Genomic DNA, 27,862 nt, shown 5'->3' with positions numbered 1-27,862 from the left:
AGTAATACTAAACAATGAGGTAGGCCTGGCCTCAGTGTGTGTGTGTGTTGGGGGGCTATAGGAGACAGTCTGCCTGGCTGCGTTTAATCTCATCATCAGAGACCCCCACTTTACCTCTCGTTCTCACACACACACACATGCACGCACACACACACGCACACACAGATTGTATCTTTACATGTTCCAACTCTCTCCTGGAACAAAAGCACTAAAGCACACAGGTCTTGTCTGACAGGTAGAGAGAGAAGGTTACACACACATCATCATCCTCATCATCATTATTAGCCTTATTATTATGAGCGCCGCTGAGGAGTCTCATCCAGCACCCCTGTATTCGCAGTTGAAGCAGGTAAGCGTAGAAAGCTGATAGAGATCGCTAGTGACAGGGTTAGAGTAATTTTGGGTATTTTTCCCCCCAGGGTGGGTTCAGTTTCAGTGGTGGGGAAAATGTTCTGTTAGGAGCACACGCTTCTCCAACAGAGACTTTTATTTACTTTTCATTAACTTCTAAAGATGTTAGAATTCATGGCAGCTTTTTCTTTTACTCAATTTTATACAGTCCTCAAAGGAAACAGAATCAAATTAAAAACAAAACAGAATTAACCAAAGACAGAAAATCAATGTAACTTCAATTGTAAAAAATTTTTTATATTACAATAAATACTACATAATGATATATTATTACATCAGCTGAAACAATGAAGAATTATACATGATGTTTTATTCCAAAAAGCTCTAAACATTGAATTTGAATACATTTTTTTTGTTTTTTTATGTTTTGTCTCTCATGATATACATTGTTGGGACAATGTGTTTCATAAAAACAATACACAATAATAAACTATAATAAATTAACAAAATACTTCACAATACATTTACTAATTAAAAAATAATACGAATATGATGTTATATAAGATTATTTAGATTTATATTGTAGTGACCCCTTTATTTTAAATGCAAGACAATGTCATACCATGCTCACATGATTTTTACATAAATGCCACCTATTCTGTTTTTTGTTTTTCTTGCAAGGGCTAAATTGTATGTTGTATATTATTATTATAATAATAATGTTTACACTAATATTATATATTTGAAAATATATACTTCCCATTACCTAACAAATTTATCTCACCAAACAGCTTTTGATGAGAAATTACTATAAACAGAAAATTACAATTATTATTTCTCATTTACTGTATTCTATGTTGTATATTCATATGTTGTAACTAATTGTTGTTTGCAAAATACTTTAATTCATAAATAAGCCATTTTATGGTTTGTCTAGTTTATAACATTTTATTTCACAATGTTTAGGTTATCATTGAATAACAGTCATTAATATGCCATGATTCCAAACCTTTGACTGATAGTGTATCATTTATATATAGTCTATTATACTGCTTATTTGTCCAGTAACAAACCTCACTAGTAAGACACTCAACATTTAACTCTTAATTTGTTCTATTTTGTTAGTAATTTGTTATTTATTTATTTATGTATTTAGTACTTTTTGTACTAAATAAACAAGACAAATTACCAAAAGAGACAATAACGCTACTAGACTGTGTGCTGGATTGAATAAAATGTTAAACGCAGCAGTTGACCTTGGAATTCAGACCAAATTTACCTTCTTAGTTTTAGGATCTAGCTCAGAAGCAAACTGGTTAACAATGCTGACAGTGCCAGACAAAAAGTCAAATAATTTCTTAACAGTGCCTGTGCTTTCTTTTTGTTCAGACTTTTGAAGAGAAACACAAGCCCATTAAAATGCATGTGCATGCACGCAGCAGAGCTCCTCTGTGAACATCAGGTAGTGATTTGGTCTGGATTTACCTGGCCTGAGTTCGCTGGTAAACGCTCTCTCTCTCTCCCGCCTGGCTAAACGGCTGCTGCATTAGCACAAGGAGGCCTGTGGCAAATTCAATTTAGCAGTTTGTTCTCAAAATCTAAATCATCTGTTATTCTCCAAAAACATCAAACGTGGAAAAAAAAGAAGGGGAAGGACTCAACAGAAACAAAAAGGGAAGGCAAAGTGAACACAATTCACATGAAACTGAACTTGAACTGCTTTCGAATGCAATGACCGAAAGACGTCAGCATCTAGCGGATGAGCAGTCACATGCCAAAAGCAGTTAATTTTTACATGATCATTTTCCAACCTTTTCTTATTCTTTAGAACTAAACTGGCTACTTTCATTACTCTAGCTAGGATATATGTAGAAGAGCTCACTTCTGATTGGCTACTTTGTACTCATTTAAAAAGCAAACTGGGCTGAAATTCTCCTTTTAACTTAAGTGTAAATGGGTGCGGCTAATCTGCTGTAGGCTGAATAGGCGGATATATGGCATCAGAATTCGAAATGTTTCCATATATTGACTGCCAGTGAATGGGATGTTTTGAAACTTTAGCAATGTTTACAAACTACATCAAATTCTAACTTCAAAAAAGTTGTCCATGATAAACTGATATTGCACTCTACAGTCTTTGATGAAACAGATATATTGCTAGCTAGTGACTGATTAACTAATATAGCTAGTAACTGCAGGTTTATCTTTTTAGGTGGCAGCACTGGCTGGAGAGAAATGCACTTGAAAACATGTTTTACACAAACAGCCAAGGGACATCGTAGCTTTTCCTGTTGGATGAGTATCGGAGGCTGCCTCTTGGGCTAAAAGAGTCAACCAGCGTCACACTGGATGCTGCAGAGGACTTGCTGCCTTCTACACAAGATATTTTCACCTCAATGTATGATGTGCCAACATGTTACCTATCAGAGAAATGCATTTTCATTGGTTCTGGACCTAGATAACATCAACTAGAGTAGCTAGCCTAGTTAGTCACAGGCGCACACTTTCTGCCTTCTTGTAAGTTTCTTAATGGCACTGCAACATATCATATTTACTTGTGAATATAAGAAAAAAACACTGTATTTTAGTTACACAATTAGCTGTAACTAATACCTATAAATAAATACTAATTACCGGTTTTAAGCATTTTAGGGTTGGCAACTTGAGCAGTTAACTGAGTGCGCAAGTACTCATGTAGATCCCTAGTCATTTCAGTCTCACAGCTGTAAAATAACTAAATGTCATTTTGATAGTCTTATATTGGCTTGTAGTACACTGCTACAGTATATACATTTATAGTAAAGCAGTACACTATAGGCTAGTTTGTTTACAGTGTGTAAACAGCCATATATCTTGGGGTTGGGTCCCTAAGACGGCACTGGATTTCTGGGAACGGGAGTGTGTGAGGGAGAGGGTACATTCAGGAGCTCATAAGTGTAAGTGTGGGTGTGTGTGTGTGTGTGTGTGGATTCAGTAGCTCAGAAAGTGTGCGCGAGTTTATAAGCATAACGCTCTGCACTGAGCCATATCAAGGAGGTTAAACTCATTCAGCTGTGCCTCCACACAATCGCTAATGAACACACGTGTCCCACAGAAAAGCTGCTTGTTTTATTTGTTTAAACTAAAAAAGTAAATGCATTTCCAAATATAATAGGTTTGAACTAATTCGATATAATGGTCCATATACATGTACTTACATATATATATATATATATATATATATATATATATATATATATATATATATATATATATGTGTGTGTGTGTGTGTGTGTGTGTGTGTGTGTATGTACATACATGTATATGGACCATTATATCGAATTAGTTCAAACTGTGAAGAAAAAAAAATGTAGACTGAGGAAACCTACAAGGATTAAGTTACGGTCTATTTAATTTATTTGGTAGGTGTCTGACACTAACCTCTAAATTATTTGCTTTGTTTGCAATTTTGAACTCAAAAAATGCTGTTCCAAGTTTTTCATGTCACTATCGAAACAGTTTTAATGTATAGGCAAAGCTTTATTTTAGCCACACCCTGCATTTTAGGGCAGAAAATGAGACTGACAATCCCTGACCCTCAAGGCTACATAGTGAACAGTTAGATCACATTGTTTTGAAGTAAATATATCCCAAAGTCTGAAAATCAGTGTGTAACTTTAAGAATTGTCACTACTGACACACATTTTTCTGCACTTAAGTCATTTTTTCGTATTTTAATGAAAAATATTATGATTTTATATGTGTAAAAATTTTCAAAGCTGTGTTTGCTAATCATGTACTGGCTAATCATGTACTGTGTTAGGCCAATCATTTGATAAATAATTTCTGTAGTGTTATTATAGATTTATTTAAATAAAATAAACATTAAGGTAGAGGATTATTCTAAGCAAAATAATTTTAGTCCAAAGTCTAAATAGTTGAAGTCTGAAATGAATTTTCAACATTAAACCAATTTGGTACAATGGTTTATAAGGCATACACTGTTTGATATCAAATCTATCAATATTTAATTTATGAAGCCTTTATTTTGTGTCAGACAGTCAGTGTTACAGCTGTGGTATCCCAAGAAAAGTTGTTCCCAAAAGTTATATTCCCATTCACAGAAACACTAACATTCATATCAGAAACCACTCACAAACACCTCAGCTGCCTTACAGATTACTTACTTTATATGCATCTAAATTGGCTAAGCAAGATACTTCAGAAGATTCAAACCATTATTTAAAAATATAGAAAACCTGGGATTCTTAACAACCATGTAAAATCTGGTTGACCACCACAACTGTCACCATCAGATAAACAGCACTTAAAGCTTTCATCTTTGAGAGAGAAGTGAAAACCAGGCTTCACTCTTGCTTCTGATCTGAAATCCACAGATGTTTCAGTCCATCCTTCAACTGTGAGATGGCAACTCAACACTATGGGTTTGAAAGGGAGTGTAGCTGTCAATAAGCTGTTACTCAGAGAAAGAAAACAGACAAAAAAAAAAAACACGAAAACCTGCAAATCAAAGAAGCTGGTGGTGTTGTCAGAACAATGGGCTTACCACCCCAGAGTCCAGACCTCAACATCACTGAATGAGTACTGGGTTTCTTTAAATCATAAGAAGCATAAAATGCAACCAAATGTCTAAGACTGAATTCTGAAAGTTTGGGAAAATATACCCGGCAATTTCTTTGAAAACTACAAGCTGGAGTCCTCAAAAAGAACAGATTCTGTAATAAAGGCAAATGCTGAAAAAACTGATGTACTCACTCTTTATAAAACCAAAAAACTAGCGGGTGTTTGTCCTCTTATGATTGACAAATTATCATATAAAGGCAGTGATGGGTAAAGCATGGGAAGGAAAATAAACTCCTAACATATTATTCTATTCATGGATTCAATCCTTGTTCACAAATTCGAGTGAAAAGCTGAAAAGTCTGTGATGTGGTGAGGTTGCACCTACAGAATGGAGTGAACAATGTTTATTTGTAAAAAGCCAGAAAAAGCTGTTCTGTTCTTCAAAGCAAATTTTAAATTCATAGTGACACTCTTCCCACAGACATGAAGAGCTCAGCACCCTTTGTTCTTGGGGAATGCTCTATTTATGTGTGTGTTTGTTTTCGTACATTTTCTGGACAGAATGTCCTGAAAACCAGGGAAAAAGGACTTGCTTACAATGTCAAAACCAACAAAAAGTCCTTAGGCTTGTAAAATGATTCTAATCAAAGCTGCATGTTTCATAAAAAAAGAAGGAATAAAACAATTTCTTACTGGTTACTGAGGTTAAGGTTAATGCAATGTTTCTTAACCCAGCCTATGAGAACCCACTGCCCAACACAGTTTGAAGTACTTTCAACCCGAACAAACCTGAGATCACTCATGAATTGCTGATAATCAGTCAATAAGCTGCACCAGGTGTGTTAAGGCACGGAATATGCTTATGACATATAGGTATGAATACACTGATAAGCCAAACATTATGAATAAATATATATTATAATATAATAATATATTATTATAATATATTATAATATATTGCTTGCCCTCCATGTTCAGCCAAAACTGCTCTGTCCTGACAAGGCATGGACTCTGTAGGTGACCTGTGGTATCTGGCATCAAGACAGATCCTTTAAGACCTGCAAGCTGCAAGGCGGTGGCACTGCAGATCTGACCTCTTTTTCCAGCAAATCTCACAGATGCTCAATCGGATTGAGATCTGGGAAATTTGGAGGCCAAGGAAACACTCTGCACTCTTCGTCATGTTCCTCTATCCATTCCTGAACAATATGTGCATTGTGACATGGTGCATTATCCTGCTGAAAGAGGCCACTGCCATCAGGGAATTCCATGAAAGAGTGTACCTAGTCCATAATGTTGTTTAGGTAGGTGGCACGTGTCAAACTAACGTCCACAAGAATGCCCAGACCCAGGACGTCCCAGTACAACAATGCCTTAGAATTCTGGCTGGTCTGTAGCTATGCAGCCCCATACATAGCAGGGTGAAATGCACTGTGTGCTGTTACACATTCCTTCTGTAACCATCATTAAAAATTCCTGTCACTTGTGCAGTGACCTTTCTATCATTTTGAACCTGATAGTTTAGCATTCCTGCCACTCCTTGGACCACTGTCAATAGGCACTAAGCTAACCAGGAACAGCTTTGCTGTTTCGGAGATGCTCTGAACCACTCATCTGGCCATAAGGATTTGATCCTTGTTAAAGTCGCTCAGGTCTTCACACCCGCCCATTTCTCCAGCTTCAATACATCGACTTCAAGAAGCCACTGTTCACTTGCAGTCCCAAACCTAACATGAACTGTTGTTACAAGATAATCAAGGTTATTTGCTTCTTCTGCAAGTGGTCATGCAGGTTTGACCCACCGGCTCACCAACGCTCATTGGCTCACCTCATTAGTGTTTTGACTTGATACTGGTCATTTTTATCACTTAAATGATTTGTTATGTGTTAGATATTGACACTTTTGCAACCTTAATCTTAAAACCAACAGATTTCAACACCCAAATTTTCAACCTTTTTTCTCTTATATATATATATATATATATATATATATATATATATATATATATATATATATATATATATATATATATATATATACACACACACACACACACACACACACACAGACTCCAGTGATTAGGAACAAAGTTAGCCAACACTGAGACACAAATATAGGAGACAGTTCACAGGTTAAAAAAGAAATGAGAGAGCACATTACGCTCAACAAGTAAGTTGGATTAAATAAAAATCGATAGAAGTCCACATGGATTTGAAATTGACCTGTACCCAAACCTTTGAGCCCCAGCCCACATAGGCCCAACTGGTACTGCTAAATTTGAAATCCAAACCTGACACAAACCCATCCACACATACTAACAGAGATGCATTATCCCAGTCACTGTTTCACAGGGCTCCTCTTTACCAAGGGCTTTGGTTAGTTGGCTGATAGATAATGTTGGGACAAACTGGTAGTTCACATATACACACTTAAAAAGTATGGTTCTTCAAGGGTTCTTTGGTGAAAATACGGAACCATAAACATTCTAAGAACGCTTTCCATGATTAAAGGGTCCTTCGCATCTTGAATGACTTCTTTAGACTCTATATAGAACCATTTTCTTTACTAAAGAAGCTTTGAAGAATCATAATTTAAGAGTGTATGTAATACACTAACAGCAGTTATTATAAGCACATTTTTGTGTAATTGCTTTACCATATACATGAAAAACAAGAGCATACACTTTCTCTGATCAACTGGTAGTCCACAGAGCTTAATACACTTAATACATCTCTCTAATTATCCATGGTGTGACAGAGTGGTGTACTGTTAAACTTCAACCAAGTTTGCATTCAGGAGGCACGTTTACCCACGGTTCAGACATCAGAGCTACACTATATTGCCAAAAGTATTCACTCACCCATCCAAATCATTGAATTCAGGTGTTCCAATCACTTCCTTGGCCACAGGTGTATAAAACCAAGCACCTAGGCATGCAGACTGGTTCTACAAACATTTGTGAAAGAATGGGTCACTCTCAGGAGCTCAATGAAGTCCAGTATGGTACCATAATAGGATGCCAACTGTGCAACAAGTCCTGTCATGAAATTTCCTCACTACTAAACATTCTACAGTCAACTGTCAGTGGTATTATAACACAATAAAGTGGAAGCATTTGGGAACAACAGCAACTCATGACAGAGCAGTGTAAGCGGATGCTGAGGTGCATATTGCACAGAGGTTGCCAACTTTCTGTAGAGTCAATTACTACAGACCTCCAAACTTCATGTGGCCTTCAGATTAGCTCAACAACAGCGTAGAGAGCTTCATGGAATGGGTTTCCATGACCAGGCAGCTCCATTCAAGCCTTACATCAGCAAGCGCAATGCAAAGTATCGAAAGCACTACACTCTAGAGCAGTGAAGACATGTTCTCTGGAGTGACAAATCACGCCTCTCCATCTGGCAATCTGATGGATGAGTCTTGTCTTTGCGGTTGCCAGGAGAACGGTACTCATCTGACTGCAATGTGCCAAGTGTAAAGTTTGATGGAGGTGGAGCTATGATGTGGGGTTGTTTGTCATTAGTTGGGCTTGGGCCCTTAGTTCCAGTGACAGAAACTCTTAATGCTTCAGCAGACCAAGAGATTTTGGACAATTTCATGCTCCCAACTTTGTGGGAATAGTTTGGGGACGGCCCCTTCCTCTTTCAACATAACTGTGCACCAGTGCACAAAGCAAGGTCCATAAAGACATGAATGAGTGAGTTTAGTGAAGAAGAACTTGACTGGCATGCAGTCTTGACCTAAACCAGACAGAACATCTTTGGGATGAATTAGAGCAGAGACTGCGAGATAGGCCTTCTCGTCCAACATCAGTGTCTGACTTCACAAATGCGCTTCTGGAAGATTGGTCAAAAATTGCCATAAACACACTCCTAAACCTTGTGGAAAGCTTTCACAGAAGAGTTGAAGCTGTTATAGCTGCAAAGGGTGGGTAAATATCATATTAAATCCTATGGATTAAGAATGGGATGTCACTCAAGTTTATATGCGTGTGAAGGCAGATGAGCAAATACATTTGGAAATATAGTGTATGCCAACACAGCTATAGACTTTAACGTTACGGAAGAGAGAGAGAGAGAGAGAGAGAGAGAGAGAGAGAGAGCATAAAATTTAGGTAGCCCATATTTCTTCAAATCATTCATCAGAAAACAAACCCATTGTTGCATGAAAAAAAACCTTTCCCAAACATGTCCTGAAACTCAACATTTTATTGGGCCCTGTCAGGCCAGAGCCAGGTAGCAGACCTCTAATGCACATTTATAGTGTAGGCGTATGCAAAAGTCTGGATGACCCCAATTAGATTACATATTTTGTTGATTTACATAAAAATAACACACATTTAAAACACTTCAGCAAATAAACTGTATATTTAATGATATATAAACTATATATAATATAGAAATAAACAGTAATTCTGCATTATATTTGCAGAATTTAACATGGGGGGGGTGGTCGGTGGTCAAGAAAGAAAGACAAAGGCCTTTACTCTCAGCACTCTTTGCAAATTCCTTTTAGAACAAACAAACAAAACAGCTCTTGCGCATTCTGATATTACATTTGGGTTTTGCAAGCTTGAGCGTGAGAACTGTGAGATCAGAGAATACGAGAGTGTGTGTAACAGACTGGAGTGAGAGTGGATAAACTGAGACACCAGTATAAAAGGGAAGTAAGTCCAAGACTAAAAATATTTTTTAAATATTTATATTTTAAAATTAAGTTACATTTGTCTTAATGATTCCCCTTCATTTTATTAAGGTTCACCAAAAAACAAGTGACCGCAAAATAGAAAACTTCAATGTGTCAACTCGGTTTATTAATTCAATAGTTATTGTGATTTACAAATAATATAAGCCAATATAATTTGGTCTGGTCCAGAACAAAACATACTGATCTAACTGTTACTTATCAACTGTAAATGATCAAATAGGATTGTCAATTTTGTTGTCTTTAACATTATTAATATTGTAGCAACGGGACAGAGCTTCCTAAAATTCTTCTAATTAGGTCTTTTTCTAACTTATTTTTCTTCATTAATTTCATTTTTGTGTTCTAACATATTGTTCTTATTCTATGGGTGAGTTTTGGGTGATTTGGGGGGAAACAACTCAACACAGAAAATATCAAAAATACAACTGAATCTTGGCGTCAAAATTGAACCTGAATATATTTATATAGTTACGTCCTTAGTGCATATTTTCGCTGTACTGAAAAATGTACACGATTGTATCATGCTGTATTAAATTCTGAGTACACCCCCTACAAAATGAAACTAAAACTAACTAAAACATGCTTTCATGAGATCCTGCTGATGTGGGTTCATGTCGGTCTCATTTTCTTCAGTCTTGCACACTATTTGAGTACTAACATTTAGTACTAATATTGCCCCCTTATAGAAAACCTTTAGTGTGCTACTAACCTTCACTTGCTATAACTGAATGCAATAAACAGGGCCGTATGTTTTGTGTTCACGTTTACCAGCCCAAACCTATACTGCTATCAAGCAATACTGGCATATTACTATATAAGTCAGGCCCTAGTCTAAACTTCTGATTGGTAATGTAGACAGAGACAGTGTGATCTGTCATATGACTATTGGTGGGTTTTAGAAACAGTTTGTCAAACACAGCAAAAAGAAACTCAAAAACATTCCTTCATTTCCTCCCTCGCCCTGGTCTGAGCAAGAGCGAGAGCTAAGAAGAAGCGCAGCCCCAAGCTGCAGCTTCGATTTCTGAAATTTGCGGCTAATGGAGCAGAGACGGACGGAGTCTGTACTCCTGTTTATGCTTCTGTCTTTCATTTCTTCATTCAGACAGACTGCTGACTAAAGACGTTTTCCATGGACTCCTTCATTTCTCTCTCACCCTCTCTTTCTCTCTTTGCTGGAAGCACCCTCAGGTGACTATGTTTGGCAAAGCCACTCATGGCAGTGTTTGCTTTTTCGGACCCAGTGGCTTTACATCTGTTTTGTGTAAAATTTTCAGCAAAGTATAATTAAAGCACCTCTTTTGTGAAAGCCAAATGTACAAAATTGTCCGCAAAGCCCAATCAGATGTGTTTCTTGCTCTAAATTTGCTTCTTTATTTTTACAGTGGAACTCATGTAGTTAAAATGCACTAGAAAACTACAGCTACTAAGTTCACATCATGCAAACTGCATGTCTAAAACTTCACACACTTGCCTCAAGGTCTTCAGTAGTCTCTTCAGTAGTGGTTTCTGACACTGTATGACATATTGTCTTCAAATAATATCTTCAAAATTCTATAAAAGTACAGACAAAAGTCCAGCTTCAACATGGCTGCTACTGCAGTTATGCATGCTACTTTTATCCATGTTTATAGTTAGCAGAATGTCATTCAATGTCAGAAATCATATCAACAAATGCAAATCTGGCCCAAGCACTCTAACTTACTGTTAATGATATTCCTCCCTGGGTGAAAAATCCTGTTATCCACTACGCTATCCACCCACCTCTGAGACAATCTCAAGACAAAGGGGAACAAGGTATCTCAGCACCATTTTGTTGAATAAGAAGTCATTTTTCCATCCTATTGATCTAAAAACAGACTTCAAATATGATAAATCAAGTAATAAAATATGTCAATACTAATCAGTTTACCCAATATATGGCAATAGAATGTAGGGCTAGGATGATTCATTGGTAATTGATGATGGCCATGAAATTGATGGAATCCTTCCAATGGAAAAAATGATGCAATGTGTGTTCCCAAAGGTTATCTAAACTCCAGTACTGTCACATAGGGTAAAGGATATCAGAAGCAGTAATTTTGCACTTTATTAGTTTAAGAATTGAGAGACAATTTTTACAAATGTAATGCACTGAACTTTGACATCAAGCTTTTTTTATCAAAGAAATGGATTTAATGAGAAAAACAACAACAGCGATTAAGTAATCATCTAAAGACAGCATAAAAGACAGTAATATTTGTTATGTAAAATGTTATCTTGCTTTTTTCTGCAAAACCTACTCTCACTGTCACAAGGCTGTACAGCTCTGGTGCTAATAAACACTGTCCCAGATAGTGAATATGCCACTGTAAAACTCCTATGGTTTTCAACCAGGCCTGGGAGATAAAAATAAATAATAAAAATAATAACCCACAATATTATCTAGTAAAAAAAATCTAATCATAACACACGTTCTTGAAAACTAATGGATTCCTGAACTTCTTCTGCTGCAGATTCGTGAGTCTGTGTTATCACCTTTTATTCATCACTTTCAATTTACCTGTTCAATTACATAGGCCTACTGCCCAGGCGTAGATTTAAATAACGTAAGAAATTGTACTGTTCTATAGATTTTAGAGGATGTTTACTGTCCTAGCTCTAAAACTATGTCGTACAGGCAAGGTGTTTATCATGTCAAACTAAATTTAAAGTCCAGTTGTCCACATAATATGAGCTCTGCACTGCTGTCTACATGCCGTGCTTTACTGCCCTAGCCTTGCAGATTTCAACCTACCCAATCCACATTTCCTTCATGTTAAAGGTAGAAATCAAAGGCAGTGGTGAACCCTGATTTAATCGGAGTCTCTCTGGTTGCGACAGGCTGGAAAAAGGCAAACTGCAGTCTCACCCTCGCGCAAGAAATTACACTTAGTGCGGCCAAAGAAAATACAACGGTATCGTTTACTTTTCAAATTCAGCGTAACAGACGGCCCTTGCAAGCCTTTTGCTCTTTCCTGGAGTATTTTTAGCGTATCGCACTGGGCTGGCTGCCGGTTGGAGGCATTCAAAGAAAACACCGCCAATGTCAAACCACTGATTTGGGTTTCATGCTGCTAGACCCCCGAACCAAAGCGCTCCACCGTTTAACAATTTAAAACACCCTCAAGCACTTACTACTGAGACGGAGCCCACAGTGAAAAACAGATCAGAGAGAGAGAGAAGGAAAAAGAGAAAATGACAGGGAAAGAGAGAGATAACAAGAGACAGAAAAAGAAAGCAGAAAGAGGAAGACAGAGAAGGAGAAAGAGAGATGGAGTGAGAGGAAGAAAGTAAAGATGCAGAAAAGTGAGAGAGTGAGACAGAGAGAGGAGAGAGAAACCACTATTTTTAGTATTTGCAATGTAGCTCTACCCCAAAGAATTGCTGTAGTTGCAAATAACAGCTAGTTTTAAAATGTATATATGTATACAGGTTATTTAGCATGAGCATGTACAGAGAAAATGTTTTCTACTTTGTCATTTTTAATGCAGCCATTGGCTCATGGGGCACGAGGCAGCTGCTCACCTAATGCAGCCCCACTCCATGGTTCTAATGAACTATTCCATGTTGTTACGTGAAGACACAACTAAACATAAAGACAGGCTGGTACTAACAAGGCAATTAAGCAATAATCAACAGTATGGAGAGCAGGTTCTTCTGTATGATTTTCTGGGTACTGAGAGGAAAAATCAAATAAAGTCATCATAATGAAGCAGAGAACTCAAAAAGAGTGAGGAAACCAAACGTTTTTCACTTCACTTCCAGCTAACAGTGCTTTACTGGCTAAGCAGACCAAACTTAAGGCTAGCTACAATGGTTCCAGTGTTGGGCCAATTACTCAAGAAACAGTAATCTATTACGAGTTACTAATTATTTTACTCAAAATGTAATGGGATTATGCTGTTTGCTTACTTATCTGTTACTCTGTTCAAGATGATCTCACTGTACTGGCAGATAATTTTGCTTCTACTCTACTACAGTCTTAAAATGAGAACTGTGAAAGTTTTTATTTAGCAGCCACAATAGAGATACCTGTTCAAATGGACTTTCACTGGCACTTAAACCAGATCTTAGGCTGGCTAACTTGCACATGAATTGTATACCATAAAGCGTCAACACATCCGAAACTCAGCTGCTACAGCTGCAAGCATCTTAACTTGATGGAGTCGTGGGCAGGAGGTTAGGGAGGGAGGCGGTCATGGGCTGGAGGTTAGGGAACCGGTCTTGCGACCAGAAGTTCGTCGGTTCAATCCCCTGAGCCGACAAGATGTGACTGAGGTGCCTTCGAAAAAGGCACCTAACCCCCTACTACTCCCAGGGTGCTGTGGATAGGGCTGCCTACCGCTCCGAGCAAGTGTGCTCAACTTTGCATAACTAACTTTATGCAAAGTTGAAGTTTTTCATTTTGTCTGCTAACTGAGGGATGACAAGAAACAAAGGTTTGTCAAAGCTAGTGATTCCGTAACCAGAACTGGATTAACTAGCAAGCTAACTGTAGCAGCTGTTTGAACATGTTTATCTCTTTGTTAACAGACAGTATTTCACACCTACTCATTTAGCCCTTTTCGTTTTTCTCTTTTCCAGCATGTTTACAAGTACTAGTGCAGCGACAGATCTGTGCCTGATATAGCCACTGTAAATAATGCCAATGGCAGCTGAAAAATGTAAGCAGTAATAAAACAATAAAAAGCTTATTAAATATTCACATGTAGGGAGATATCATGTTGCATGGTCCTTTTGATTTATACAAAACAGTGGATTATACTTAATATGACCAAAGACATCAACTAACTAATCAAGTAATAATGTGTATTTTTATTTTAGGTTGAACTTAATGAGGGCTGAAGTCATTGTCCCACTGGACCCCTGGAAACTCCACCGGGGCAGGCAGTTCTGATAGGAACTGCTTATGCAAAAAAGTTTCCTCACTGTTTTCGTGCACTCTTTCAACAATAAACCAGCTTTTTCACCTCACCCAAGAGTATTACCGTTTTTTTTAACTTTTATTATTGCTTGTTTATTTCTGGCTTTTCATTACAGTTTATTTAATGCACATTTTCAAAATGGGTAAAAAAAATAGGTGGGCAGAAAACCCACTACACTCCTCTTGGCCTTCAGCACCTAATGTTGTGCCAAAAACATGGATATGAAGAGCCTCTCTCTCTCTCTAGCATCTGGTGGCCATTAGAGCCCGTTACTGAGCACCTAACTCAATATTGCCCCGTTTTCATCCCCCACCTTTAATCAAAGGTTGGTGGTGGGATCGGCTTTCGGACAGAAAGAAGGGAGAGTGCTTCTGAGGGATTTATGGAGTCATAAGTATCGCAAGGGACAACTCTCTATCCTGGACATGGAATAAGCCTAAACTTGAACCGTGTCAGCAGGGAATTACCACTGGATATTCTTTTTCGTATAGGTTTAGGATTAATCTGGGTCTGAGAAACTGGCCTAATAAGTTATACCTATGAATACCAATAAACCCTAACTCCAACCCCATTCATAGGTTTCTTTCTAATTATGGTTAAATGTGGTAGCATTTCCTGGTGAGAGTAAAAGACTAATTTATCACTTACCTTTATTATTATTATTATTATTGTTGTTGTTTTTTATGTTAGTAGTAGTACCATTAGTAGTGTCTATGCAAATATTTCTGCTTCTGCTTTAGTGATGTTCTTCAAAGTGCCATATAAATAACAGTAACAATAACAGAAATACTTAAATACTTCTTCTTCATGTAATTTTAGGTTTTTCCCCTTCCTGAGAACCTGGGGCCATGTTACAGAAACTTCCCACCTATTTGTCTTAAGTGAAGATTTGACAGGTCAAGATTTTTCACAAATTACAGAAGCAAATCTTACCTTAGCTTGGGAATCTTTTTTTTTTTTTTTTTTTTAGCTTGGGAATCTTACAGCATCTTACTTTAAATTAGGAAATTTTACATTACTCAATTGAAGTCATCAATCAACCCTCATGTCTGTTATCTAGCACAGCTGAAAACTCATACACGCACAGCTGAAACATAAATATGCATTCAAAATAATAAAGTTAGTTAGCCAGTCAGCTAATGTTAGCTACTGTTATTGATGTAAAAACAGTCAAACAAAGCTAAAGCGCAATAAAGCTAAGAATACTAAGAGCGTGCTGGTTATCAGAGCGCCAATGCTCTCCAGTTTCAGTTAGCCAACTGTGCTAACGTTTAAACAGCAACACATTAGGCTGTGTCTCCTCATTATTCACCACCATCACTGTAATGTTTCATATGATGAGCTTTCATCAACATTAACACTCAAAGGTAATAAGACGGGAAGGTGGAAATTGTGTTTGCACAATTGTATCGTCACTCTGTAAATAATACTGCACTGCAAAACGATTGAAACCGACATTAGAAAGGGGTTGTCGTAAAGTTAGGACAGACTTTAGGAAATTGTGTCTAGTTGGAATGCATCTGTTTTTTATTGTTTTTTTTTTTTGTCTGGAATTAGGATAAGATTATGAGTTTTAGAACTATTGCCCTGTAATAACTTCTGTCCTAAATACATTCCTAACTGAAGTTATCTTGATGATTAAACAGATAATATTTCAGAGTTAAGACATTTCTGTAATACGGGCCCTGCTCTCTGAATTCTTTAAGCACATGTTTTACTAATGCAACTGTAATTCTTAGTTATTTATTATTATCCATCCATCCATCCATCCATTTTCTAAGCCGCTTCTCCGTCAGAGTCGCGGGGGGGTGCTGGAGCCTATCCCAGCAGTCTTCGGGTGAAAGGCAGGATACACCCTGGACAGGTCGCCAGTCCATCGCAGGGCAGACAGACAGACACAGACAGTCACTCACACACTCACACCCAGGGGCAATTTAACATGTCCAATTGGCCTGACTGCATGTCTTTGGACTTTTGGGAGGAAACCGGAGGAAACCCACGCAGACACAGGGAGAACATGCAAACTCCACACAGAGAGGACCCCGGTCACCTGGCCGTGGAATCGAACCCAGGCCCTCCTTGCTGTGAGGCGCTACCCACCACGCCACCGTGCCGCCCCTATTATTATTATTATTATTATTATTATTTTTGTATAAATTACAACCCCAATTCCAATGAAGTTGGGACGTTGTGTAAAACAGAAATAAAAACAGAATACGATGATTTGCAAATCCTTTTCAACCTATATTCAATTGAACACACTACAAAGACAAGATATTTAATTTTCAAATGGATAAACTTTATTGTTTTTGCAAATATTCACTCATTTTGAATTTGATGCCTGCAACACGCTCCAAAGAAGTTGGGACAGGGGCATGTTTACCACTGTGTTACATCACCTTTCCTTTTAATAACACTCAATAAGCGTTTGGGAACTGAGGACATTAATTGTTGAAGCTTTGTAGGTGGAATTCTTTCCCATTCTTGCTTGATGTACAACTTCAGTTGCTCAACAGTCCGGAGTCTCTGTTGTCGTATTTTGCACTTTATAATGCGCCACAGGTTTTCAATAGGAGACAGGTCTGGACTGCAGGCAGGCCAGTCTAGTACCCACACTCTTTTACTACGAAGCCACGCTGTTGTAACATGTGCTGAATGTGGCTTAGCATTGTCTTGCTGAAATAAGCAGGGACGTCCCTGAAAAAGACACTACTTGGATGGCAGCATTTGTTGCTCCAAAACCTGTCTGTACCTTTCAGCAGTAATGGTGGCTTCACAGATGTGCAAGTTACCCATGCCATGGGCACTAACACACCCCCATACCATCAGAGATGCTGGCTTTTGAACTTTGCTTAAGTTTATCCGTTTGAACATAAATACCTTGACTTTGTAGTGCATTCAATTGAAAATAGGTTGAAAAGGATTTGCAAATCATCGTATTCTGTTTTTATTTATGTTTTTTGGGGTTGTACATATATTGTATTTATTTACTTTCTTTTCTATTCATGCTTTTTACCAAAATGTAATTGAAATTGCAAGTTAATGAATGACATCACTGATGAGCAATTATTTTCCCTGTGCGAGGGGGTTAAACCCAACACTGGACAGGTTGCTGCTGGCACTGTTAGAATGTGTCAGCGATTAGCAACGCAGAAGAGCAGAGAAAACAGGGTCATATTTCCATTGTAGATGTGTGAGTTTGTATCTCCATCAGCAGCTGCATTACACTCATGTTCACAAAGTTATGGTGCTAATCTTGATTACCCTCACATAATAACATCTAGGCTACCTCACAATATCAGCCTGACCATGTTTAATATGTTGTGATACTCGTTAATATTCCAGTGCATTTTCTCCCAGACACACAGGACAGCCTGAATGTGGGGTCATGTGCTGGAGGCTAGGGAACCAGCTCTGTGACCGGAAGGTTTCTGGTTCGATCCCCTTGGGGACAGTCCGTGACCTTGAGCAAGGCACCTAACCCCCAATTGCTCCCCGGGTGCCATGGATAGGGCTGCCCACTGCTCTGGGTAAGTGTGCTCACTGCCCCCTAGTGCGTGTGTTCACTAGCGTGCATGTATGTGGGTGTTTCACTGCACGGATGGGTTAAATGCAGAGGTTTAAATTCACAGTGCGCAAACACAGTGACAAATGGTTGTAAATTCTATTCTATGTGAGACAACAGATTTACAGGCCCTACATAATACCTGGCAATAGTACCATGGCAAATACCATGGCAACCTGTCCAGGGTGTATCTTGCCTTCTGTCCAATGACAGCTGGGATAGGCTCCAGAACCCCCCGCGACCCTGAAGAAGAAGCGGCTTAGAAGATGTGTGTGTGTGTAATGTAGTGTAATGTTGAGTAATGTATCTGTAATGCTGTATTATTTTAATATAGTTGCATAATGTAGTGTAATGTTATATAATGCATCTGTAAAGGTGCGATATGTTAATATAGTTGTACAATGAAGTGTTGTTATATACTGTAACTGTAATGCAGTTATGTTATATACTGTAACTGTAATGCAGTGTTATGTTATATACTGTAACTGTAATGCTGCGCTGTTATATGCTGTAACTGTAACACTGTTATGTTATATACTCTAACTGCAATGCAGTGTTGTTATATACTCTAACTGCAATGCAGTGTTATGTTGTATACTGTAACTGTAATGCTATGATATGTTAATTCGTCTCTCAGGTTGAGTCTCTTTAGCCTTTAGCTCGTCGCTAAGCTCAGTTTTCTCACTCACCACTTCCTTAGCTCTGCTGGAGAAGCCGTGTTTGGGTCTGTCTCTCCTCATTAACTCGTCCCTGCTGCTGTCGTATCCCACTCCCATCGCTTTATTCCGAGTTTTTACAGTTTTAACACTCGCTCTGAAAACCACAGTCATATCCACCGCCATCGCTGCGACACGACAACAATCACACGTCACCAGCGGCTACGTCACATTCCCGCGACGAGCGCAGCGCTTCAGGACTTTTATTTTCTTTAGATGTTATTCGTTTTTAAAAACACAATAATCAAACCTCTATTCACATAACCATCATAAAAGGAATAATTACATAACAAATATTTTTAAATATAAATTTGCATTATTATTACATTATATCAATTATCAGATTGTATCAACTGCATTTTGAAAAAAGGAGTGTAAGGATAACAGGATCATAAGTGCAACTATACAATAAATAAATAACAGTGGACAGCTCAAATGAACCCATTTGAAGATAAAAATTCTGGAGGTAAATGTTTCTCTTATGTGCACACAAGTTCTACACAAAAACCTCTTAGCCTCGGGGTTTGCATTTTATCACTGAATAATGACACAACCAGTATTACAAAATAAAAGCAGTAATAAGCAGACATTCAGTCATTCATCATACCTTGGTAGTTATTTTTCTTCCTTTCTGTATCTGGTAGATAGTTTAAATTTTTTGTGTTTTTGTTTTTGTTGTTGTTTGTTTGTTTTTCTTTAAATAAATATTGACTTAGCATATCAAAAATAACAACTTACTTTAGCTAAATCTTGAGTTAAATTCCCAGTTAAAATTCCCAATTTTTTTAAAATGTCATTATTATTTTTATAATATTATTCATAATTTTGACATAGCAAGTGAAAATAAATAAAACACGATAAATACTTAATTTGACATAATAAGTCACTATTTTGACAGTGTAAGTCAATATATTGGGAAAATGAGCCATTATCTTAACAAAGTAAGGCATTAGATGAATGAGTAGATGGAAGGAGTACTTTGAAGAACTAATGAATGAGGAAAAAAAGAGAGAGAGATAGTGGACCAGGAAGTGCAGAGAATTAGTAAGGTGGAAGTGAGGGCAGCTTTAAAAAGGATGAAGAATGGAAAGGCAGTTGGTCCAGATGACATACCTGTGGAGGTATGAAGATGTTTAGGAGAGAAGGCAGTGGACTTTTTAACCAGGTGACTTTTTAATCCTGGAGAGTGAGAGGATGCCTGATGAGTGGAGAAGCAGTGTATTGGTCCCCATTTTTAAGAACAAGAGTGATGTGCAGAGCTGCAGTAACTACAGAGGTATAAAGTTGATGAGCCACACCATGAAGGTATGGGAAAAAGTTGTTGAAGCAAGGCTAAGGCGAGAGGTTCAGATCAGTGAGCAGCAGTTTGGTTTCATGCCCAGAAAGCGTACCACAGATGGAATTTTTGCATTGATAGTGTTGGTAGAGAAGTACAGAGAAGGTCAGAAGGAGCTACATTGTGTCTTTGTGGATCTAGAGAAGGCATATGATAGGGTGCCAAGAGAGGAACTGTGGTACTGTATGAGGAAGTCAGGTGTAGCTGAAAAGTATGTTAGGGTGGTGCAGGACATGTATGAGGATAGTGAGACAGTGGTGAGGTGTGCAGTTGGAGTGACAAATGGTTTCAAGGTGAAGGTAGGGTTACATCAGGGATCAGCTTTGAGCCCCTTCTTGTTTGTAATGGTGATGGACAGGTTGACAGATGAGGTCAGGCAGGAGGCTCCATGGACCATGATGTTTGCAGATGACATTGTAATCTGTGGTGAGAGTAGAGAGCAGGTGGAAGAGAATCTGGAGAGATGGAGGTTTGCACTGGAGAGGAGAGGAATGAAGGTCAGTAGAGACAAGACGGAATACATGTGTGTGAATGAGAGGGAGGCAGGTGGAAAGGTGAAGATGCAAGGAGTAGAAGTCGTAAAGGTGGATGACTTCAAATATCTTGGGTCAACCATCCAGAGCAATGGACAGTGTAGAAAAGAGGTGAAGAAGAGGGTGCAAGCAGGATGGAGTGGGTGGAGACGGGTGTCAGGGCTGATATGTGACAGAAGGATAGCAGCAAGAGTGAAAGGGAAGGTTTACAAGACAATAATGCATCCTGCTATGATGTATGCTTTGGAGACTGTGGCTCTGTCTAAAAGACAGGAGGCTGAGCTGGAGGTGGCGGAGATGAAGATGCTGAGATTTTCGTTGGGAGTGACAAGGATGGACAAGATTAGAAATGAGCAGATCAGAGGGACAGTGAAGGTGGAGCAGTTTGGAGATAAAGCCAGAGAGGCCAGGTTGAGATGGTTTGGACATGTGTTGAGGAGGAATAGTGGATATATTGGTCAAAGAATGTTGGAGATGGAGCTGCTGGGCAGAAGGAGAAGAGGTAGACCTCAGAGAAGGTTTATGGATGTAGTGAAGGTGGACATGGAGATGGTTGGTGTAAAAGTAGAGGAGGCAGTGGATAGGGCAAGATGGAGGCAGATGATTCGCTGTGGTGACCCCTAAAGGGAGCAGCCGAAAGAAGAAGAAGAAGAATCTTGACAAAGTAAGACAAAGTTTTCAGATGCTGACTCAGCATTTTATATACTACAAACACAAAAAGAGAAGCAGACAAAAACAAACAAAGACAAAGGCAAAGGCTTTGAATCAACTGTCTATACAATGTCTAAAATGACTATATGGACATGCTGCAAATTCTACAATAATAAAATTACATTATGTTTTATACAATAAATAGGAATAACATTAACACAAAAAGTAATGATTTTACGTATGTCAATGTGTTCATTTACCTATTTCCAAACCTCTCCTCATTACAGGCCAGTATTATTTGTAGCTAACATCCAATACCCAGTTTGGCTAATCAGTTCTTCATTAAGTTAAATCAAGTGTGCTGTTAATGGAATGGAATAAATCCATGTGATGGCTGCACTCTCTCACTGAGGAGAAATCTAGAACCAAACTTTGTTATTCTAACTTGCTCTCAAGATCTCAGATACTTTTTTAGAAACCAGGACATTCTTGCACAAAAATCTTTTTTTTACTGTATTTATGTTACATTTATTGCAATGATATATCATGCTTTACAGCATAAACACACTTTTTGTGCAGATAAATGATTGCTGAGATAATAGACATTATAATTATGTTTAATTTTGACATTGAGCATGTTTCATATACATTTATATTGTTGTATAGCTTAGTATAACATACTGTTTTGGAGAGCAGTTTGCTTGCACAGGCTGATAATGGGCTTCCATCAAAGCAAAAGAGAATGTTTAATTTTTATTCTTTCCATTCTTTTATTCTTTCCATTTTATCCACTGGGTAGCTTTTAAAATGGTTATTATACTTTTTAATGTTTAGGTAATTGTAGTGCTTCATTTTCATATTTTTTATTTTTATGTGTTGTAAAAATGTGCCCTACTTCACTTTGTCCTTTTTTTTGGACTTTTTTCATTTCTCCTCCTTAATAAACATAATTCTTATATCATATGCAAAAGTTGGAACACCCAATAAAATTACATTTTGTGTTGGTGTTTTGAAGTGAAAGCAAAGTTAACACATCCCCTAGATGGAAATGAAGTATGGTGTTTTTCTGCACATTTTACAGAACTATTTCTATTTATTGGTTTAACATAATGGAAAAAAGTGAAGTTGTTGCAAGTGAAGCCTTGACAAACAAATACACAATTCTGCACCTTCAGTGGATGCTTCCATAAAATTCCAACAAAATAAGCCAATCATGTTTAAGCCACAAGTAGGGAAAGCGCTCCTCCCTGTTCAGATCTGCAGGCAGAACAAGTTGTGTGTTATTTGAGCCAAATGCAACTAACTATACTTATGTTGTTTTTGTCAGAGTTTTAGTGACTTCAGTTATGCTTCTGAAATGTTAATGTGGCTTTTAGTTTTGATTTTATAGTTCTCTCCCCATTGAAAGAGATAATAGTCCGGTCTTTTATGAGGGTAAATAACTGGCTATCGGAGTTGCCAAGCTGTCCATCGAGTTGACAGACATTGATCATACTACTCTGGACGCCTGGTTACCATCACTTTGATCAATTCTGATGTGGAATGTTTCTCTAAAACATTTAATTATACAGAAAATCTTTGGAAAAATTTTTGGAATTCCCCTTTAAAGACCAAGGGGGAGGGAGTTGGCAAGGTTAAATCTGGGTGGTTTGCTAGAAAGATGAACAGACTCATTTGACTGAGAGTGGAGTTAAATTGTGTGAACGTTGTACATGACAGATTGCTTGAGTGGGCTGAAATAGACTGTTTGCAACATAAACTGACAGAGACTTTTCTAAAAGTAATACATTGCTGTGGGTGATGGACTTTTTCACTAAGCTCAGGGGCCTGAATGTGGTGAAGTCATTCACTGACACACATTAAAAACCTTTGTACAGGCAAACCACAGCCTGGCAATGCTTACCTAACAAGTAGTTCACCCCATTCACATTCTGTTTGTTGAATCATAAACGTATTATTGTGTAAGCTAACAACTGTGGAAAATAATTGTGGCCAGCTTTTTGCGGCATTGTGTTATAACTGTGATGGCCATAGTCACATCATGAGCTGATTTGCATATTACGCAGAATATAGCAACTGGATTTTAACAGGAGATTAACAGGAGATGTGTTTCAATACCAAGAATAAAAGTGTTTGGTGTAAAATCTTAATTCCCTTTCCACCAAATGATGTAGCAATTAAGACAACCTAAGCAACTCAAGACAAGACAAAGAAGTGAAATGTTCTGCAAAGGCCAATTCAGTTACCTGATCTCAATCCAATCAGGCATGCATTTCTAAAGACAACACTAAAAGAAAAACACTCCAAGAACATATAGAAACTGATATTACAGTGACAGGCCTGACAGAGCATCACCAAGGTCCCAAATGTGATCTCTATGGGTTCCAGAGTTCAGGCAGACATTGACTAAAAAGGATTTGCAGTCACATATTTAAAAAATGACAACTTATCATTTATTTGTAGTATATTTCCTACACCATTCATTGGATGTAGATAAACTAAAATTAAAGCTGAAATTCTGAATTTTGAGCTCCGATTCTTTTTATTTATGTATTTATTTTTGTGACGCAAATGTGCATGGATCTGACTGTTTATTTGTACTCTCTAATTTTCAGAGACATCCATGCTTGTGTCTCTGTCATGATCGGGCAGGGAGGAGATAGATAGAGATAGATTACGGAGGCTTTATTAAAAGGGACAAATCCAAAAGTAGTAGTCAAAAACAGTTCAGAGTCGTAATGTGAAACAAATAAAACAAATGTAAAGCACACCATGAGGTCAGACAGTCCAGGGTCGAAGCACGGCAGACCAATTCAGGCAAAAATCACAATCAGAGAAACGGGCAAAAGAGGTCATACATGGGAAGAACACACCTGCATAAAAAAGGAATGCTTTGTAGAGAAGGGAATGAACTACATACAATACTCAGCAGAGACACACTGGAAACAAGGAGGTATAAATACTGGTAGAAACAGGTGAAGGTAATCTAAAATTCAGGTGTCCAAGATCTGGTGAGTGTCATGTGATCAGTGATGCTAGAGTCCATTGTGGGAGTTGGTGTTCGTGGGCCGGAGTTCACCGTAAGTGACAGGTGCAGGCAGAGTGGGGACGCCAGAAACGATGGGCATGACTGTCAACATGAAATGAAACTAACATGTTGAAATTAGCATGGATGTCCCTGAAAAAGACATCATCTTGAAGGCAGCATATGTTGACCCAAGATGTGAGCAGCATCAATGATGCTTTCACAGCAAGTTACCCACAACGACCTCTCCACTATGCCAGTCACAATGCCAGTAAAAATCTGGAAGGTGCTTTACTTGTTTGGCCCCAAGAATGCATTGTCCCCTACTTCCATAAATAATTTGAGAGGTGGACTTGTCAGACCACAGCATATGTTTACACTGTGCATCAGTCCATTTCAGATTTTTAGCACTTCAAGGTCATTTCTGGCCATTTGTGGATTTTCTCAACTTTTTTTGGAATTGGGTTTGTATAACAGTAGAAAGGCAAACAAATTATAAATTACTTAAAAAATTGGATCCAACAGTTCATTAAGTGTTGTTAAGAAGAAAGGTGATGTAAGTGTAAAATGGTGGCGCGATGATGAGGCAGCCGCATGTGCGAAGACAAGCAAGACTTATTAAGGGCAAATCCATACTCCGGGTCAAAACAGTCCAGGTTCAAGAAGCCAACACGGGGGTACAGAGGGACAGACATAACTTAAATAAACACAGACTGTAAACACACTACACGAGAACACATATCAAACAATACATACAAAGACCAGCCAACACAAGGGGCAAACACAGGGCTTAAATACAAACAGGGATGATGACAGAAAACACGACACAAGTGGAAAACAGGTGAAACCAATCAGGGGCAGAGTCAAGAAAACAAGGGGGCATGACAAAGAACTTAAAACACAAGCACATGGATAACTGGGAGGGGCCAATCATGACATGTAAGACAGTGTTAAACATAAAATATTGTATTCTTTTGTACTATTTTCAATTGAATACAGGTCAAACAGAATCACTGCTTGCTGGTTTATTAGAATTTTGCACACTGTTCCAGTTTTGGAATTGTGTTTGTATCTGGGCAGGACAATATTGTATTTCTATAGCCTATTAACTACATAACAACTATAACTTACAAAATCAATTCATTAATGTATCATCCCCAGTTCTATTCAGTCAAACAGTCAAGAGGACTTATGGGTTTGCGCCTCCTCTGGCAGAAATGGAAACTATGTGACTAATATTTGAAACAATATAAATATTGTAGGTTTCATTATTTAAGGAGCCACAACTTCCTCACATTTTGTGGTGCATTGTTAGCCAGCTGTTACTGGCCACAGCCATGCGACACATGAGCAGAATGCTCCCTAACAGTTCATGGTAGCCTCGATTCTCAGTTCTTCTTGATCTACGTATAAACATGGCCTAGTGGGCTAGTCCAACCTTTGCAATAAGAGTTCTTAAAGAGTAACCCAGTAAATGAATAAATGCTGTAGAGCAAGTAACCTAGAATTAGCATGTCAATGATATTTCTTGAACACGGTACAATATTGATAATTATCGACAATTTTGACAATATTTGCTTATTGTCTCAGCCCTATCATCCAGCCTCAAGTGGACCTTACAGCTCCTTAACATTTCTCTCTCTCTCTGCTGTCAGTTGTACTCTAAGAACTTGTATGTGACCGACCTGTTGACCTGCCGCTGAAGTGAGAATTCTGTACTTGTTAAGAAATTATTTTGAAAATGTAACATTAAAAGACTCTTCTGTCACTTTCAGCCTTCACTCCCAACCATCACTGTCGCCCGCTGTTTCCACAGCGATGTAGCTCACTGTTTCCATGGCGCTGTTTCCCTGCCCAGCCATGAAAGAGCCTTCTCTTCTGGCCCAGTGCATGCCGGGAGACAGGAAACAGCTGACGCATCATTCTTTTCAAACCCCCGACAGGATTTGGCATGTCACCCGCTGGGAAAATGAGGACAACATGCGCCAAATAACGCTTCTTTATGTTATACTGCACACACACACACACACACACACAATCTTCTCCTGGTTATGTGTGTGGAGGAGGCAGTTAGCACTGCGTCAAACATTCTGTTGCTGAAGGAGAAATATTATGTACAAATTACTGCACTCGGCTAGACAGCATATTTCTCTCTCTGACTCCTGCCAGGCTGTGGTTTGCATGTATAACAGTTTTAAACGGGAGTGTGATTGAATGGCTTCTGAAATGTTTACCACATTCATACCCATGCACATGAAAGGCGTCCATCACCCACAGTAATGTTTTACTTTTAGAAAAGTCTCCGCCAGGCCATGGTGCCAACAGCCTGTTTCAGCCCATTCAACAAATTCCTTTAAAGGGTCCAAACATGACTGATTTTTCCTCACTTTAAAAAGTAACTTTAAAGTATTATAAAAACATTGTTAGTCTCATACCATTCACTCTCCAGGTACATACAGCCCACATATAGAAGTTGCACTGCAAGAATGGCATGACTTGAATCCAGTGTTTTTGCGATGTCACAAAAATGACTGCATTTACATATATCTGCCTACCCAGCTTTGGCCCCACCCATTCTGTTTGAAGTTATAAGTGTTTCAGCCTGGGATGCTTTTGAGTAAGACACAAACGGAACAGCTAGTCAGAACAGAGGTCATGTGCTGTGTACAGTCGCAAGGCTGGGTGCCCCTGGACAAGTCATGTTATGCTGATTTCTGAAAATCAACAACAATAACAACAACAACAACAACAAAAAGTGAAAATAAGTACACATACAGCGAACAGACTTCTGCACATTTTCATGCACAATACCGTTCACTCGTTGAATTTAAATTGTGGCCTGTGACCCATTTTGTGTTTTATTTTTTCCAATATATTGAACTTGAAATTGAAATTTGCATAGAAAATGGCATATTTAATTTTATTACCTGTAGAAGATGTGTTTATGTATTTTCACAAAACAAGTTCAATTTTTTGCATTCAACTGTATGACTTTAATTACATTAATAGCAAAGTAACAAAAGCTTCTTTAAATCTGAGGGATAAAGAGGATTTGGAAAATGATTATGTAAAAAATGACTTTAGAGTGTGTTAAGTGGATAACCTTATCAGCCAATGTATGTGTGCATAAATATACAACATTTAGTAAACAATCTGGTTGAGAAGTGTCTTTACTGCATTATTAGTAGTACCTCAAAGTGAAGGCTGCAGTTGAGGAACAAAACACTCAGCTAGCACTGGTAAACAAAGCCTTCTCATAGTGTTTTGCTGGAATTTTTGCCCATTATACTTGACAGAACTGGTTAAGTCTGTGGGCCTCCTTGCTCAGACATGCTTTTCCTGTTTAGTCCACAAATGTTCTATGTGATTCAGGTCAAGTGTTTGGGATATTTCAATGCTTTAACTTTATTGTATTTAAGCCACTTTGCTCTAAGTTTGGAGGAACACCTTGAATTACTGTCCTCTTGA

At 38.2% G+C, this 27,862-nt stretch overlaps 1 protein-coding gene across 1 annotated transcript in view; it reads right to left on the bottom strand.

Annotated features, from left to right (window-relative positions):
- stx18 (syntaxin 18) overlaps positions 1-19,014 on the bottom strand; it is a 41,176-nt gene extending 22,162 nt beyond the window's left edge. The window contains exon 1 of the mRNA XM_017705373.1: positions 18,823-19,014. Within this exon, the coding sequence (XP_017560862.1) occupies positions 18,823-18,975 (153 nt within the window). The 5' untranslated portion in view covers positions 18,976-19,014. The remainder of the gene's footprint in view (positions 1-18,822) is intronic.
- Between the last annotated feature and the right edge of the window lie 8,848 nt (positions 19,015-27,862).

Source organism: Pygocentrus nattereri, chromosome 14 (assembly GCF_015220715.1).
Source record: "Pygocentrus nattereri isolate fPygNat1 chromosome 14, fPygNat1.pri, whole genome shotgun sequence".
NCBI classification, from domain to species: Eukaryota; Metazoa; Chordata; class Actinopteri; order Characiformes; family Serrasalmidae; genus Pygocentrus; species Pygocentrus nattereri.
The sequence above is the reverse complement of the archived record's forward strand: the minus strand, read 5'-3'. Positions and strand labels throughout refer to the sequence as shown.